Source organism: Megalobrama amblycephala, linkage group LG14, assembly GCF_018812025.1.
Source record: "Megalobrama amblycephala isolate DHTTF-2021 linkage group LG14, ASM1881202v1, whole genome shotgun sequence".
NCBI lineage: Eukaryota > Metazoa > Chordata > Actinopteri > Cypriniformes > Xenocyprididae > Megalobrama > Megalobrama amblycephala.
The window spans coordinates 6768541-6785978 of NC_063057.1; the positions used below are offsets into that span (position 1 = coordinate 6768541).

At 44.3% G+C, this 17438-nt stretch overlaps 1 protein-coding gene and 1 long non-coding RNA gene across 3 annotated transcripts; both read left to right on the top strand.

The window, feature by feature from the left end:
- On the top strand, positions 1–17438 carry LOC125244621 (B-cell receptor CD22-like). Of its 2 annotated transcripts, XM_048154737.1 has the most exons (9): positions 1–116; positions 638–701; positions 851–1225; positions 1973–2302; positions 2398–2664; positions 3339–3605; positions 4329–4595; positions 15690–15956; positions 17079–17438. In XM_048154737.1, the coding sequence occupies exons 2-9, from the start codon at positions 647–649 to the stop codon at positions 17393–17395; spliced, it is 2145 nt and encodes a 714-aa protein (XP_048010694.1). In that variant the 5' UTR covers positions 1–116; positions 638–646; the 3' UTR covers positions 17396–17438. The 2 variants fall into 2 exon arrangements, with proteins under 2 accessions (XP_048010694.1, XP_048010695.1); XM_048154738.1 differs by lacking the exons at positions 15690–15956; positions 17079–17438 and adding an exon at positions 11953–12299.
- Positions 13504–14353, top strand: LOC125244678. The gene is made up of 3 exons (XR_007179355.1): positions 13504–13596; positions 14107–14170; positions 14320–14353. It is a non-coding gene; the product is annotated as an uncharacterized LOC125244678 (long non-coding RNA).

Here is a 17438-nt window from a genome sequence, read left to right on the forward strand (position 1 = left end):
TGGGAAGTGGTATAAACTCTAATAGCAGTTAAGACGTGTCATCTTCACACACATCTCTCTCTATATCAGTGTAAAAGCGTCACAGTCGAGCGCTGCAGCTCTTTCACTCTTCTCTGGTAAGTCATTTACACACTAAAACTTCTGTCGTTTTGAGATCTTCAGTGTTTTGATGCTCTGAGGTTGAGTTGTTCAAGATGAGCAGGTCCTGTTTTAATCTTTCTGAAAAGGTTTGATTTAGTAGCCTGTATTTTTTCTCATGACATTTATGTCACTCATGAAAAATAGTTTTTGGACATAAGAAATAATATGAGTTTACATTAACAGCTAAAAATTCATACACAGAAATAACTGTAAAAAGTTTATACTTAAAAAAATAAAGTTTTTTTTTTTTTTTTAACAGCAATTTTATAGAAGAGCAACTCATGATTCCCTGAAGAACTTTTCACTGAACACTTCTTAAAAGAACCATATTTTCTTAATATGAAGAACATTTTAATAATCTAAAGAATCTTTTTTCACTTTAAAGAACTTTCTGTGGAATATAAAGATTTCATGAATGTTCAAGGTTCTTCATGAACCATCGATGTCTTTATTTTAAGAGTGTATATGATTGTGTGTTTGTATTTTCTGTTGTAAGGTGGAGTGAATGTACATGATGGAAATATCTGTGACGTTCCTCCTCACTGGATGTCTGATACAAGGTCTCGTTCTTATGGATTATTCTCTGCTGAATTAATATTCTGAAAGCATTTTCATGTGAGCTTTGTAAGATTAAAGAGCAATAAGAGCTGCAGTTTATTCTGCATGTGAACTCTGTGTGATCACTTCCTCTTGTCTGTGTGTGTTTTAGGAGTTTTCTGTGATTTTAATATCAATCTGCCGGAGAGAGTAGAAGCTCTAAAAGGATCCTGTGTTTTCATACCCTGCACATTTGATATTAAACAAGACTTTAAAAATAATCTCACTGATAGTGCAAAGAGAATATGGTATAAAGACAAATGGAATAAAGACAAAGCAACTGTAGTGTTTAACTCCAGTAGCCCCGACACTGGACCGTTAAGAGGAGAAATATTTGGCACTCCTACAGAGAAAAACTGCACCACCCGCTTCGATAATGTCAAGCAGAAAGATAATGGGTCATATTACTTCAGAATTGAGACCAACGGTAGACTGAAACACAGCTACAAAAAACCTGACAACACCCAAGTTCAAATTTCCATCATAGGTGAGTGTCATATTGTTTATGCTGTTTCTTAATGTAAGTGCAGAGCGGCCATTTGTAACATGATTGTGTGAAGCTTCCAGTGTCATTCACTTCCAGTTATTTACCTGTACAAAACAATCTGTTATGCAGCTTAATATTTAAACCTGAAAATGATCATATTATTTTAACCTATATTATCATGATCATAAACATACTGGTTTGCAGAGCAAGTAGTTTCACCATTTACTGCACTGTTATTCTTCTAGTTATTGACCTATAGACCTTATGTAGCTCCGCCCCTTTTCAGTGCCGCACTCGTTTGTATTTCCACAGCATGAAGGTAAGATCTTATGGATTTATGAATAAACCGCTCGTTTTAAAATCTTCCTGATCTATTTGTTATGACATCCTCTTCAAACATTACAGCGCTCATGATAACTGTCTTTAACTCTACAATAAGTAAATCCTCTTCACCAGCTAATTACTCTTCAACAGTGATGCCATAGAAATATACAGAGTTACTGCAAAAACTGAAACACAAAATCCTAAAGATGGCTGCACACTTGTTTCTCTGGGCATAAGGTCTATAGCGGCTAATAAATCAGAGATCTCACACATTCACAGAAAATAGCTTACGTCCCCAATGCTAAATGAACTGGATAATGTGACTGGACATGAATGAAAAATAAATCTTCTACTGTACAATACTGTATGATATGATGATCCATGTGATCCTGTAATGTTTGTCTGTATCTCTGTGTGTTGTAGATTCTCCACCCAAACCCACAGTGAGTCTGTTGAAGGATCAGGAGGAGGTGAAGAAGGTGAAGGAGGGAAGCTCTGTGAATCTGCGCTGCTCGACTAAGATCTTCTGTTCCTCTCGTCCAGCAGTTCTCACATGGAGCTCGTCTCCTGAACACCTCCTCAAGGAGATCGTCACACAACATCAGCGTCAGAGCGAAACTGAGCTGATCTCTGATCTGATCTTCACTGTAACTCACCGTCATCATTCAGCCACTTTCACCTGCACTGTAACACACCAGCTTCAGCAGAACATCACAAAATCACGAAACGAGTCCCGTACGCTACGAGTTCAGTGTAAGACGGATTATTTCAATCAATACTGTCTGATCATCTAGAATTAATGTTGTAAATCATAACATAATTGCCTAAATGTTTTTCTCCTCCATCAGATGCTCCTAAAAACACATCTGCACATGTAAGTCCATCTGGTTTTGTTCTGGAGGGTCGTTCAGTGACTCTGAGCTGCAGCAGTGATGCAAACCCACCGGAGCTCAACTACACCTGGTACAGAGACACTGAAGAACACCTGAAACCAGTGCAGACCGGACAGAACCTGACCTTCAGCAACCCCGACCCGACACACAGCGGACGATACGTCTGTACAGCTCAGAACAAACACGGCGCTCAGAACGCATCAGTGCTGCTGGACGTCCAGTGTGAGTATCAAGAGCCTGATCTGATTTACTCACAATCACTAGATTATTAGACTGGAGATTTCAGACTTTATACATACATACATATAAACTATAAATAAAAAAGTATATAAAATATTGCATAATAACGCTTATAATTTATTTTATGTGCAGAGAGAGAGGAATAATGTAAATACACAAAATATAAATATTAAATATTTTATATATATTTTTTTAAATATAAAACCTTCACTTTTACTTAAATTTCTTTAAAGTAAAGTTACAGTGAATGCTCTGTATCACTATTTTTTATAAATATATAAACCTTCACTGTTGCTTTAACTCCAAAGATTTAAGTCACTTGTTTTGCACAGAGCATCAACTGTTATTATAAATGATCTTCATTTAAACAACTTTTTCATCCTTTAATAGGCTTCTAAATGTTCAGTGAACAACAGGAACTAAATGCAAATATAATAAACATTACTTTGTTTATCTATAATTTGTAGTTTTTTAAACTGCTGACAGTGGACCCTGTTTACACGGAAGGAGTTCACATTAATGTGAATTATTTCAGTACTACTTAAAAAGCATTTTTATTTTTCACAAATTTCTTCCCATACTTACATTAGTGTTATTTCATAGCATTAATGACTTTACTATTATTCATAAAAAGTTTTGTTTTTCTCCTCCATCAGATCCTCCTAAAAACACATCTGCACATGTAAGTCCATCTGGTTTTGTTCTGGAGGGTCGTTCAGTGACTCTGAGCTGCAGCAGTGATGCAAACCCACCGGAGCTCAACTACACCTGGTACAGAGACACTGAAGAACACCTGAAACCAGTGCAGACCGGACAGAACCTGACCATCAACAACACCGACCCGACACACAGCGGACGATACGTCTGTACAGCTCAGAACAAACACGGCGCTCAGAACGCATCAGTGCTGCTGGACGTCCAGTGTGAGTATCAAGAGCCTGATCTGATTTACTCACAATCACTAGATTATTAGACTGGAGATTTCAGACTTCATACATACACACATATAAACTATAAATAAATAAGTATATAAAATATTGCATAATGCATATATTTTATATACAGAGAGAGAGAGTAATAGTGTAAATAAATACACAAAATATAAAATATAAACATTATATTAAATATTTATATTTACATTTTTTTGAATATAAAACCTTCACTTTTACTCACATTTCTTTAAAGTTAAGTTACAGTGAATGCTTTGTGTCACTATTTGTTATATATATATATATATATATATATATATATATATATATAAACCTTTACTGTTCCTTTAATTCCAAAGATTTAAGTCACTTGTTTTGCACAGAGCATCATTATTAACCGTTATTATAAATAATCTTCATTTAAACAGCTTTTTCATCCTTTACTAGGCTTGTAAATGTACAGTGAACAACAGGAACTAAATGCAAATAAACATTACTTTGTTAATCTATAATTTGTAGTCTTTTAAACTGCTGACAGCGGACCCTTTTTACATGGAAGGAGTTCATATTAATGTGAATTCCTTCAGTACTATTTAAAAAGCATTTTTATTTTTCAATAATTACTTCCCATACTTACATTAGTGTTATTTCATAGCATTAATGACTTTACTATTATTCAAAAAATATGATGACCTAAATGTTTTTCTCCTCCATTAGATGCTCCTAAAAACACATCTGCACATGTAAGTCCATCTGGTTTTGTTCTGGAGGGTCGTTCAGTGACTCTGAGCTGCAGCAGTGATGCAAACCCACCGGAGCTCAACTACACCTGGTACAGAGACACTGAAGAACCCCTGAAACCAGTGCAGACCGGACAGAACCTGACCATCAACAACACCGACCCGACACACAGCGGACGATACGTCTGTACAGCTCAGAACAAACACGGCGCTCAGAACGCATCAGTGCTGCTGGACGTCCAGTGTGAGTATCAAGAGCCTGATCTGATTTACTCACAATCACTAGATTATTAGACTTTAGATTCGATTTTAGACTTTATACATACATACATATAAACTATAAATAAATAAGTATATAAAATATTGCATAATGCATATATTTTATATGCAGAGAGAGAGAGAGTAATAGTGTAAATAAATACACAAAATCTCAAATATAAACATTATATTAAATATTTATATTTAAAAATTTTTTTTAATATAAAACCTTCACTTTTACTAAAATTTCTTTAAAGTAAAGTTACAGCGAATGCTTTGTCACTATTTATACATATATATATATATATATATATATATATATATTAGGGTTGTAACGGTATGAGATTTCCACGGTATGATAACCGTCTGAGTAAATATCACGGTATCACGGTGTACGGTATTAAACAATCAATTTTTATTTATATCATCAATTAAAATGACCAATAAATTAATTAAAATGTTTGTTTTCTCTATTCAGATTTCAATAATCAAAAACAATGAAATACATTTAATAAATTATTATGGATTAGAAATTGAACAACTTTTATTAATAATTAAAATTCAGAAATTCTGCTTTGACTTAATTATTCTGGCTTTTATTTTTTTAATACAAATATTATCAAAAATGATGGAAATGAAATTAACTTTCCCTTTCAGTCGGTCACGTTCGACGTACGTCAGTAGTGACCGACGAATTGGGATATCGCTTAGAGAGCCCTATCAGCTTCGTGTGAACTAAAACAAGCCAATGGAATTGGGGTGCGATATTTGCATAATGCGCACCGCCCCCGACAGGTGTATATAAATAGGAAGCGGATGCAATCGCACTCTGTCTTTCACTTCGGAGCCATACACTGGTGTCCTGCTTCAGAAGACTTTCTTCAAAAGTAAAAACTAAAACTGCCTCAGAAGAGGATTAACAGCGAGCTGTTTGTGTTGGCAGTGAAGGTACTCCAGCGAGGTCGCGAGTTCCGAGGAGCCGAGCTATAAGCTCTCAACTGCTGTTTTTACAGCAACACTCTAAAAGTGTGTGTGTGTGTTGCGATTTGGGCCGGTTCCTCGGTGTGTTCAGGGAGTGGTGTACCTGAGCACATCGCGTCACTCCCTGTGTGCTTCAGCACAAGTGAGCTGATCATTCCCCTTCTAAAAGAGCTTTACAGACGAACCCTGACAGTATGTCATTTCGTCTGTGCGTTACTGGGTGCGGTCGTTCCCTGGTCCCTGCTGATGGGCACAATCGCTGCATCTCGTGTTTGGGCGCTCAACACGCTGAAGCAGCTTTTGTGGATGGTTCATGTTCCCATTGCGGGAATATGACTATCGCGGTGCTGAGGTCTAGGCTCTCCTTCCTGAAGTCTCAGGAAGCGGGGGTCCCCTCCCCTATGCCCCGTTCGACCGTTTTTTCCGGCCCCGGTTGGAATGACGGTTTGGCGGTGTATAGGAAGGGCGACCTGAGGATTACGGTCAGGGCTTCCCCGCCGAGCGGAAACGCTCCGCGGGCCCCTGCCGCCTCATCAGCACCGCAACACATTGTGCCACCGTTGGTTTCCGCTGGGCCCTCTACGGACTGTCCAGCCGTTACCTTTGGTGCGCGTGCGGCGGAGCAGATGTCGATCTCTGCATCGGAAGGTGAGCCAGAGTCCTTGGGGGAGGAAGATCCGGACGCGCTGCCGCCCTCCGGGACGGTAGCGTTGCCCGAGTCGGATCCCGAGTTGACGGCTGTGCTTTCCCGGGCCGCCTTGTGTGTCGGGCTCGAGTGGAACCCTCCACCCTGCCCCGGCCCATCTCGGTTGGATGATTGGTACTTGGGGGGGGGTCGCGCTGGTCAGGTCCAGCGTCCCGCCTCAATGCCATTCTTCCCGGAAGTGCACGATGAGGTGACCAGGTCTTGGCAAACACCGTATAGTGTTCGTGTGAGGCCCGGTCCCTCGTCCGCCTTCTCCTCCCTGGACGGCGGGGAAGCCAGGGGGTACGCGAGGATCCCGCCAGTCGAGCGGTCCGTTGCGATGCAGCTGTGTCCAACGGCCACTGGCTGGCGTGGTGAGCCGCACCTCCCGTCCCGGGCCTGTAAGTTCTCAGCCGGTCTGACTGAGAAGGCTTACAGTTCCTGTGGGCAGGCTGCCTCCGCCCTGCACGCGATGGCCCTTTTGCAGGTTTACCAGGCAAAAGCGCTGTCGGAGATGCCCCAGGAAGGGCCTGACCAACAACTGCTTGGGGAGCTGCGCGCTGCCACTGACCTTGCCCTCCGGGCGACGAAGGTGACAGCACGCGCTGTTGGTCACGCGATGTCTACCCTGGTAGTCCAGCAACGCCATCTCTGGCTGACCCTGGCGGACATGCGGGAAGCCGACAAACAGCGGTTCCTGAATTCCCCCGTGTCCCCGGTCGGCCTTTTCGGCGACGCAGTGGAGAGCTTCGCCCAACAGTTCTCCGCTGCACAAAAGCAGGCCGAGGCCATCAAACATGTCATGCCACGGCGGTCCGCTGCTGCCTCCACCCAGCCGCCCGTGGCTCAGCCTCAGCCTGCTCGTCGCCGAGGGCGCCCGTCTGCGTCGTCCTCCGCCCCTGCTAAGTCGGCAAAGCAGCAGTCTACACCAGCCAGACAGCAGGGTGCCGGTCGCGGACGCGGTGCCCAGCCCGTCTCTGGCAAGCCAGGTGGCAAACGAAAAAAGAAGTCACGGCCCTGAGACGGGCAACCTGGAGGGGAAGGATCTTGCTCTTCGGGAGAGTTTTCCACCTTCTCTCCCACCCCCGGAGGAGGGCCGGGGGGAATTTGTGATGTCTGTCCATCTACCGCCGCTGGCTCCCCGGAGTTCCCCTTTTTCACAAAAAGAGCAGTTTCCTCAAACTCCAGGTCACAACAGGGTGCGTCTGCCAGTGTGCCAGGCCCCGCCTCGCCGCTCGCAGCCCCCTCCCATTCCGCCAGCAGCTGGCAGTGTGATAGTGCAGGCCGCGTCCCGTGCGCCGTCTCCCATACGCACTGCTGCCTCGCAGAGTCCGACCACACTCCGGGCCGCTCCCATGCCGTCCGAGTCGGGTCCCACTCTGCCTTGCTGCCCCACCCCCGGTGCGTCTGTGGTGCCTTTGGTCCCGCTGTCTTGGAGTCTGGAGGCGTGGATCACGCTTCCCAGCCCATCCCGCTGGCTCATTCGCACTATCAGACTCGGCTATGCGATTCAGTTCGCCCGGCGTCCCCTGGTTTTCAGGGGTGTCCACTTCACTCAAGTGTCGTTGGACAGTGCACCTGTTCTCCGGGCGGAGATTGCTGTCCTACTGGTGAAGGATGCAATCGAGCCGGTCCCTCCAGCCGATATGAAGTCGGGGTTCTACAGCCCCTACTTCATTGTACCGAAAAAGGGCGGTGGGCTACGGCCAATCCTGGATCTGCGCGTCCTGAACCGGTATCTCCACAAGATGCCGTTCAAGATGCTCACGCAGAAGCGCATTTTCGAATGCGTCCGTCCCCGGGATTGGTTTGCAGCAATCGACCTGAAGGACGTTCGAGGGTCGGGCATATCAGTACAAAGTCCTACCCTTCGGGCTGGCCCTGTCACCCTGCGTCTTTACGAAGGTTGCGGAGGCGGCCACTGTTCCCCTCAAGGAACAGGGCGTTCGTATTCTCAACTATCTCGACGACTGGCTGATCCTGGCCAGCTCGCGAGAGCAGTTGTGCGAACACAGGGACATGGTTTTAGCTCACCTCAGCCGGTTGGGTCTTCGGGTCAACTGGGACAAGAGCAAACTCACCCCCGGGCAGAGGATCTCTTATCTCGGTCTCGAGCTAGACTCGGTCGCACGGACTGCGCGTCTCACCGAGGCGCGCGTCCAGTCGGTGTTGAACTGCCTGAGCTCGCTCAAGCGCAGGACAGCGGCCCCACTGAAAGATTTTCAGAGGCTCCTGGGGCATATGGCATCTGCAGCCGCGGTCACGCCGCTCGGATTGCTCCATATGAGGCCGCTTCAACACTGGCTCCGCGGCCGGGTCCCGAGATGGGCGTGGCAGCGCGGCACGCTCCGTGTCCCCGTGACACCGAGCTGCCGTCGCACCCTCATCCGGTGGTCGGATCCTTCGTTCCTGCGGGCCGGAGTACCCCTTGAACAAGTGTCCAGGCATGCTGTGGTCTCCACAGATGCCTCTGCCACGGGATGGGGGGCCACGTACAACGGGCATGCAGTGTCGGGTCTTTGGACGGGGCCTCAGCTGCATTGGCATATCAATTGCCTCGAGTTGCTAGCAGTACGTCTTGCTCTGGCCCGCTTCAAGGAGCTGCTGTCAGACAAGCACGTACTGGTCCGTTCGGACAGCACTGCGGCCGTTGCGTACATCAACCATCAAGGTGGTCTACGCTCCCGTCGCATGTCGCAACTCGCCCGCCATCTCTTGTTGTGGAGTCAGAAGCATCTGAGGTCCCTTCGGGCCACTCATGTCCCAGGTGTGCTCAACCGTGCGGCCGACGAGCTGTCACGGCAGCCTCCACTTGCGGGCGAGTGGCGGCTCCACCCCCAGGCGGTTCAGCTGATTTGGCAGCATTTCGGCGAGGCCCAGGTAGACCTGTTTGCCTCCCCAGAAACTGCCCACTGCCAGTGGTTCTATTCCCTGACCGGCAGCACGCTCGGCACGGATGCCCTGGCACACAGCTGGCCCCAGGGTCTACGCAAATATGCGTTTCCCCCAGTGAGCCTTCTCGCACAACTCCTGTGCAAGGTCAGGGAGGACGGGGAGCAGGTCTTGTTAGTGGCTCCGTACTGGCCCACTCGGACCTGGTTCTCGGACCTCATCCTCCTCGCGACAGCCCCTCCCTGGCCAATTCCTCTGAGGAAGGACCTCCTGACTCAGAGACGGGGCACCCTGTGGCACCCGCGTCCCGATCTGTGGAACCTCCACGTGTGGTCCCTGGACGGGATGCAGAGGTTCTGAGTGATCTCCCGCAAGCGGTCGTAGACACCATCACTTCCGCTAGAGCTCCTTCCACTAGGAGCCTCTACGCGCTGAAGTGGAACCTGTTCGTCGAATGGTGCGCCTCTCGCCGACAGGGACCCCCGATCATGCTCGGTCAGATCTGTGCTTTCCTTCCTGCAAGAAGGGTTGGAGCGAAGGCTGTCTCCCTCCACCCTGAAGGTGTATGTTGCCGCTATCGCTGCACATCACCACGCAGTTGAGGGTAAGTCCCTGGGGAAACACGATCTGATCGTCAGGTTCCTGAGGGGGGCAAGGAGACTGAATCCTCCTCGCCCTTCCTCCGTACCCTCTTGGGATCTGACCCTGGTTCTCTCAGCTCTCCGGGGTCATCCCTTTGAGCCCTTGCGATCAGTCGACCTGAAACTAATGTCTCTGAAAACTGTCCTTCTGGTCGCATTGGCTTCCCTTAAGAGGGTAGGGGACCTGCATGCGTTTTCGGTTGACGAAGCGTGCCTAGAGTTCGGGCCCGGTGATTCTCACGTCATCCTGAGACCCCGGCCTGGATACGTGCCCAAGGTTCCTACCACTCCCTTCAGAGATCAGGTAGTGAACCTGCAAGCGCTGCCCTCGGAGGAGGCAGACCCAGCCCTAGCTTTGCTCTGTCCCGTCCGCGCTCTGCGTGTGTACGTGGACAGAACGCGAAGCTTCAGGACCTCAGATCAGCTCTTTGTCTGTTACGGAGGCCAGCAGAAGGGAAAGGCTGTCTCCAAGCAGAGGATGGCCCACTGGATAGTGGATGCCATCGCCTTGGCGTATGAATCCCAGGGCGTGCCTTGCCCGCTCGGGTTGAGAGCCCACTCCACCAGAGGGGTGGCCTCTTCCTGGGCGCTGGCTCATGGCGCCTCGCTGACAGATATCTGTAGAGCTGCGGGCTGGGCGACACCTAACACGTTCGCTAGGTTTTATAGCCTACGTGTAGAGCCGGTATCTTCACGTGTACTCGCATCCACTAGTCGGTAGACGTGTTGTACCCGCTCTAAGTGTCGGCTTGCAATGCCATTCCCGCCCCTTGGCCGGATACGTGCATACTTTGTACTCCAGTCGTGTTCCCCGCTTGGCGAACCCTGTCGAGTTCCTCCGCCTCCCCCTTCGGCTCGGACATTGCGGAGTGTCTGATGCCAGGCCTACATCCGTCGCTGACGCTATCTGTTGGCTGGGGCCCATATGTCGTGACTCCTCTACGTGAGCGGTCCCATATGTGTATTCATCCACGGTTTAAAACTCCCTACGGGCCGAGTCCGTGTCTTTCCCTCAGCAGAGCCAGCTCTGCTGTCACCTGTCAGATGAGTCTCCCCCTACCCAGGTGGAGCCATCCCAGGGACTCCATATGCGTACTGCCCCCCGGGCCAGTCCATATGTGTATTCTCCACGTAAACTCCTCCCCCGTTGGGTAGGTAGTGGCCTCCGCAGCGTTCCCTACGGGTTCGCTTCCCCAGTGTAGTCTAGTTTACTTAGTGGGTATCAGGTAAAACAGCAGTAAACTCCTCGGCGTGAGCTCGCCCCCTAAAAAGACTATGGGCGGTTAGAGCTCGCGTTGAGCACTGGAAGGGGTTTCGTAACTGTGGCGCTTTAGTTGGGATCCCAATTCGTCGGTCACTACTGACGTACGTCGAACGTGACCGACTGAAAGGGAACGTCTCGGTTACGTATGTAACCCTCGTTCCCTGAAGGAGGGAACGGAGACGTACGTCCCGTTGCCACAGTTTCTGTACCCTCGCTGTAGTGAGGACACCAGTTGTCTCCTCAGCGAAAAACAGAGTGCGATTGCATCCGCTTCCTATTTATATACACCTGTCGGGGGCGGTGCGCATTATGCAAATATCGCACGCCAATTCCATTGGCTTGTTTTAGTTCACACGAAGCTGATAGGGCTCTCTAAGCGATATCCCAATTCGTCGGTCACTACTGACGTACGTCTCCGTTCCCTCCTTCAGGGAACGAGGGTTACATACGTAACCGAGACGTTTTTTTTGAATGAGTTTGATAGTGCTCCGTGGCTAACGGCTAATGCTACTCTGTTGGAGAGATTTATAAAGAATGAAGTTGTGTTTATGCATTATGCAGACTGCAAGTGTTTAAAAATGAAAATAGCGATGCTCTCTTGTCTCCGTGAATACAGTAATAACCGATGGTAACTTTAACCACATTTAACAGTACATTAGCAACATGCAAACGAAATATTTAGAAAAACAGTTTATAATTTAAACCTTTTATACTGTGCTGATACTTTTTTTATTATTGTGAATTCCTTCAGCACTATTTAAAAAGCATTTTTATTTTTCAATAATTACTTCCATACTTACATTAGTGTTATTTCACAGCATTAATGACTTTACTATTATTCAAAAAATGTGATGACCTTAATTATTTTCTCCTCCATCAGATGCTCCTAAAAACACATCTGCACATGTAAATCCATCTGGTTTTGTTCTGGAGGGTCGTTCAGTGACTCTGAGCTGCAGCAGTGATGCAAACCCACCGGAGCTCAACTACACCTGGTACAGAGACACTGAAGAACACCTGAAACCAGTGCAGACCGGACAGAACCTGACCATCAACAACACCGACCCGACACACAGCGGACGATACGTCTGTACAGCTCAGAGCACAATCATTAGTAAACTGGACTTGAGTATTTACACCACAATATATATTCATATGGTGAAAATGTTTGATGGAGAATTGTTTTTTAAAGAGTGGTAATGGAAGTGTTATAATAGATTTGGACATTCTTATGATTAATTAGTTTTGCTTAATTCCTATTTTATGCTCTCAAAATAATTTGCTTCTCACACGCTCACATAAAAATACTCTTCACATGATTTAATAAGTCTTGACTTTAGTGATTAATATGAGAATACTGTCAGGCAGTGGGTCAGCTGAGCTCCTGACAGCATCTGTAGCAGTTTGAACACGTCTGAGTGAAAAGAACATTTACAGTTTCACAGTTAGAATGGAACTGGCCCAGAAGAAGTTAACCAAGTGAGAATCTCTGTAATGCTGAACTCCAGTGAGTGAGAAAAAAGGCTGAAATGTGAAATGTTCAATATTAATTATAATTCAAATGAATGATGTTTTACTGACCACAATATTACTGATGATAACTGTTGAGGAATCAAACACTTTTGATTCATTTTGAAACAGGGCAGAGGCTCAAGTCCCCAAAGCCTTCCTCCTGCACATCCTGAGGGAGACCACAAGAGGGCGCAAATAAGCAACATATAAAGGACTTTAATATTTTCTTATTGTGTCCTCTTGTGGCCTCAGAAGGACACTTATTAAATCTTTGTTTAAGATATTGGAAAGAAGATATTTGTTGAAATTTGATTTTGTTTTTGACTGTTACATTTTTTTTCCTTAATAAATTGGGTAAGAACAAACAAATAAAAAACACAGTGGTTAAATTCAAAACTTTTTTTCTCTAATGGTCTTTGATTAAAAGAGGTTAGGCCTATAAAAAATTATCAGTTATTCATAACGAATGATATGAAACATTATATCGTGATACATTTGTTTTTAGCTGTATAGTCCAGCCCTAGGCTAAAACCAGGGTAGAAAATGTAGCCTTTTATTTCTAAATTATGACAATTTTTGATGTAAAAATCATACTAACATTATAAGTGCAACTCAGGAAAAATGATAAAATAATTAAAAAATGCAGTTCATAACCCCTTTAAAACTTTTTGTGTTTTAATGACTTTTTTAACTTAATGACTGAGAGTGAAAAACAGGAAAATCATCAGGAAATCCTTGGTGGCGCTGTGCTGGTGCTATGAATATTTCTGAATTGTGAGATAAAAAGTCAAAATTAACTTTTTATTCTGCGGTGGAAACAAGCTTCCATACATTTTATCATCGGTATCACGATTAGAGAAACAAACAGCATTATTTTGCAGAAATCTGTTCTGCTTTCAGTTTCAGTATCTTGGGTAATAGCAGTAAAGACGTGTCGTCTTCACACACATCTCTCTCTATATCAGTGTAAAAGCGTCACAGTCGAGCGCTGCAGCTCTTTCACTCTTCTCTGGTAAGTCATTTACACACTAAAACTTCTGTCGTTTTGAGATCTTCAGTGTTTTGATGCTCTGAGGTTGAGTTGTTCAAGATGAGCAGGTCCTGTTTTAATCTTTATGAAAAGATTTGATTTAGTAGCCTGTTTTTTCTCATGACATTTATGTCACTCATGAAAAATTGTTTTTGGACATTAGAAATTATATGAGTTTACACCAACAGCTAAAAATTCATACACAAGTTAAAAAAGGAAATAAATGTTATATAAAAAAATAAAGTTTCCAAAAGGGTTTTTTTTCACAGCGATTCATGGTTCCCTGAAGAACTTTTCACTGAACACTTCTTAAAAGAACCATATTTTCTTACATTTTAATAATCTAAAGAATCTTTTTTCCACTATAAAGAGCTTTCTGTGGAATGGAAAGATTTCAGGGATGTTTAAGGTTCTTCATGAACCATCGATGCCAATAAAGATCCTTTATTTTAAGAGTGTATATGATTGTGTGTTTGTATTTTCTGTTGTAAGGTGGAGTGAATGTACATGATGGAAATATCTGTGACGTTCCTCCTCACTGGATGTCTGATACAAGGTCTCGTTCTTATAGATTATTCTCTGCTGAATTAATATTCTGAAAGCATTTTCATGTGAGCTTTGTAAGATTAAAGAGCAATAAGAGCTGCAGTTTATTCTGCATGTGAACTCTGTGTGATCACTTCCTCTTGTCTGTGTGTGTTTTAGGAGTTTTCTGTGATTTTAATATCAATCTGCCGGAAGAGAGTAGAAGCTCTAAGAAGGATCCTGTGTTTTCATACCCTGCACATTTGATATTGATCAAGACTTTAAAAATTGATCTCACTGATAGTGCAAAGAGAATATGGAAAAAAGACTTATGGTCTGAAAACATAGCGTTTGACTCCAGTAGCCCCAACACTGGACAGTTAAGAGGAAAAATATTTGGCACTCCTACAGAGAAAAACTGCACCACCCGCTTCAATAATGTTGAGCAGAAAAATAATGGGTTATATTACTTCAGACTTGAGACCAACGGTAGACTGAAACATAGCTACACAAAACCTGTTGAAATTGTCGTCATAGGTGAGTGTCATATTGTTGATGCTGCTTCTGTCCTTAATGTAAGTGCAGAGCAAGTAGTTTCACCATTTACTGCACTGTTATTCTTCTAGTTATTGACCTATAGACCTTATGTAGCTCCGCCCCTTTTCAGTGCCTGCACTCGTTTGTATTTCCACAGCATGAAGGTAAGATCTTATGGATTTATGAATAAACCGCTCGTTTTAAAATCTTCCTGGTCTACTGGGATTTATTATGACATCCTCTTCAAACATTACAGCGCTCATGATAACTGTCTTTAACTCTACAAAAAGTAAATCCTCTTCACCAGCTAATTACTCTTCAACAGTGATGCCACAGAAATATACAGAGTTACTGCAAAAACTGAAACACAAAATCCTAAAGATGGCTGCACACTTGTTTCTCTATAGCGGCTAATGAATCAGAGATCTCACACATTCACAGAAAATAGCTTACGTCCCCAATGCTAAATGAATCGGATAATGTGACTGGACATGAATGAAAAATAAATCTTCAACTGTACAACACTGTATGATATGATGATCCATGTGATCCTGTAATGTTTGTCTGTATCTCTGTGTGTTGTAGATTCTCCACCCAAACCCACAGTGAGTCTGTTTGAGGATCAGGAGGAGGTGAAGGAGGAGATGGAGGTGAAGGAGGGAAGCTCTGTGAATCTGCGCTGCTCGACTAAGATCTTCTGTTCCTCTCGTCCAGCAGTTCTCACATGGAGCTCGTCTCCTGAACACCTCCTCAAGGAGAACGTCACACAACATCAGCGTCAGAGCGAAACTGAGCTGATCTCTGATCTGATCTTCACTGTAACTCACCGTCATCATTCAGCCACTTTCACCTGCACTGTAACACACCAGCTTCAGCAGAACATCACAAAACAGGAGTCCCGTAAGCTACGTGTTCAGTGTAAGACAGATTATTTCAATTAATACTGTCTGATCATCTAGAATTAATGTTGTAAATCATAACATAATTGCCTGAATGTTTTTCTCCTCCATCAGATGCTCCTAAAAACACATCTGCACATGTAAGTCCATCTGGTTTTGTTCTGGAGGGTCGTTCAGTGACTCTGAGCTGCAGCAGTGATGCAAACCCACCGGAGCTCAACTACACCTGGTACAGAGACACTGAAGAACACCTGAAACCAGTGCAGACCGGACAGAACCTGACCATCAACAACACCGACCCGACACACAGCGGACGATACGTCTGTACAGCTCAGAACAAACACGGCGCTCAGAACGCATCAGTGCTGCTGGACGTCCAGTGTGAGTATCAAGAGCCTGATCTGATTTACTCACAATCACTAGATTATTAGACTGGAGATTTCAGACTCTATACATACACACATATATACTATAAATAAATAAGTATATCAAATATTGCATAATAATGCTTATAATTTATTTTATGTGCAGAGAGAGAGGAATAATGTAAATACACAAAATATAAATTTATATAAATATTAAATATTTTATATATTTTTTTTAACCATATGCCTCAGAGAAAAACACTATTTTGTCACTTTTACTTAAATTTCTTTAAAGTAAAGTAATACAGTGAATGCTCTGTCCATCATACTATTTTTTATTAAATGCCATTTATCAACAAACCTTCACTGTTGCTTTAACTCCAATCTAGATTACTAAGTGTCACTTGTTTTGCAGCCACCGAGCGAATCAACAGAGTAACGTTATAACATTTTCAACACACTCAAATGTATCTTCATTGATAAACAGAGCTGTGTTACCTCATCCTTTAATAGCGGCGCCGGCAACTGTGGCATAATAAAAGTCCCGCTGCTCGTGAGTGAACAATCGCTCCAGGAACTCCCACAACACTCGCTCCTGCTCTGCTTCATACTACAGTAACGTTAATAATCACATCCATGAACATGATTTCTTTCCGAGTCCTATCCCGATTCTTTATGCACCATGAGGTTGTATTCCGTGTCCTTTAAACTTTGTTTTGAATGCTAGCGCCTTTGTTTTGAATAGCGGACCCTAGCGGACAGAAATTTAATCCTTTAATGGAGAGCTTGTGTCCATCTTCACATCAAGAAGTATATGTTCCCATGTCCTTTTCATGTTTTTTTCTCCAAGTATTTGCTATTTAAAAGGCATATAATATCCAAATTTACCAAGACGCACACTTCCATACGCATTTTATGACCATCTGACTCATTTCCACAGATCAGTTTGTGTCGGGGTGTGTTATTACATCATCTTATCACAAACGACACACAGACGGGAATGTTGTTCTTTTAGTGTTATTTTTAGACACAGCATGCAGTAATAGCGTTAAACTGATAATGTTAATGACTACTATTATTAAAACATGTGGAAAACAGTAATAATATGTATGGCCTAAATGTTTTTCTCCTCCATCAGATGCTCCTAAAAACACATCTGCACATGTAAGTCTATCTGGTTTTGTTCTGGAGGGTCGTTCAGTGACTCTGAGCTGCAGCAGTGATGCAAACCCACCGGAGCTCAACTACACCTGGTACAGAGACACTGAAGAACACCTGAAACCAGTGCAGACCGGACAGAACCTGACCATCAACAACACCGACCCGACACACAGCGGACGATACGTCTGTACAGCTCAGAACAAACACGGCGCTCAGAACGCATCAGTGCTGCTGGACGTCCAGTGTGAGTATCAAGAGCCTGATCTGATTTACTCACAATCACTAGATTATTAGACTGGAGATTTTAAATTGAAAAGCTAAAAAAAAAAAACCTTAA

What these genes read in the sequence shown, in the direction of transcription:
- LOC125244621 (XM_048154737.1), top strand. Translation starts at nt 647, where the DNA reads ATGTACATGATGGAAATATCTGTGACGTTCCTCCTCACTGGATGTCTG. An exon ending in CACTGGATGTCTGATACAAG is followed by an intron (nt 702 to 850) that starts GTCTCGTTCTTA and finishes TGTGTGTTTTAG; the next exon opens with GAGTTTTCTGTGATTTTAAT. An exon ending in AGTGCTGCTGGACGTCCAGT is followed by an intron (nt 15,957 to 17,078) that starts GTGAGTATCAAG and finishes CTCCTCCATCAG; the next exon opens with ATGCTCCTAAAAACACATCT.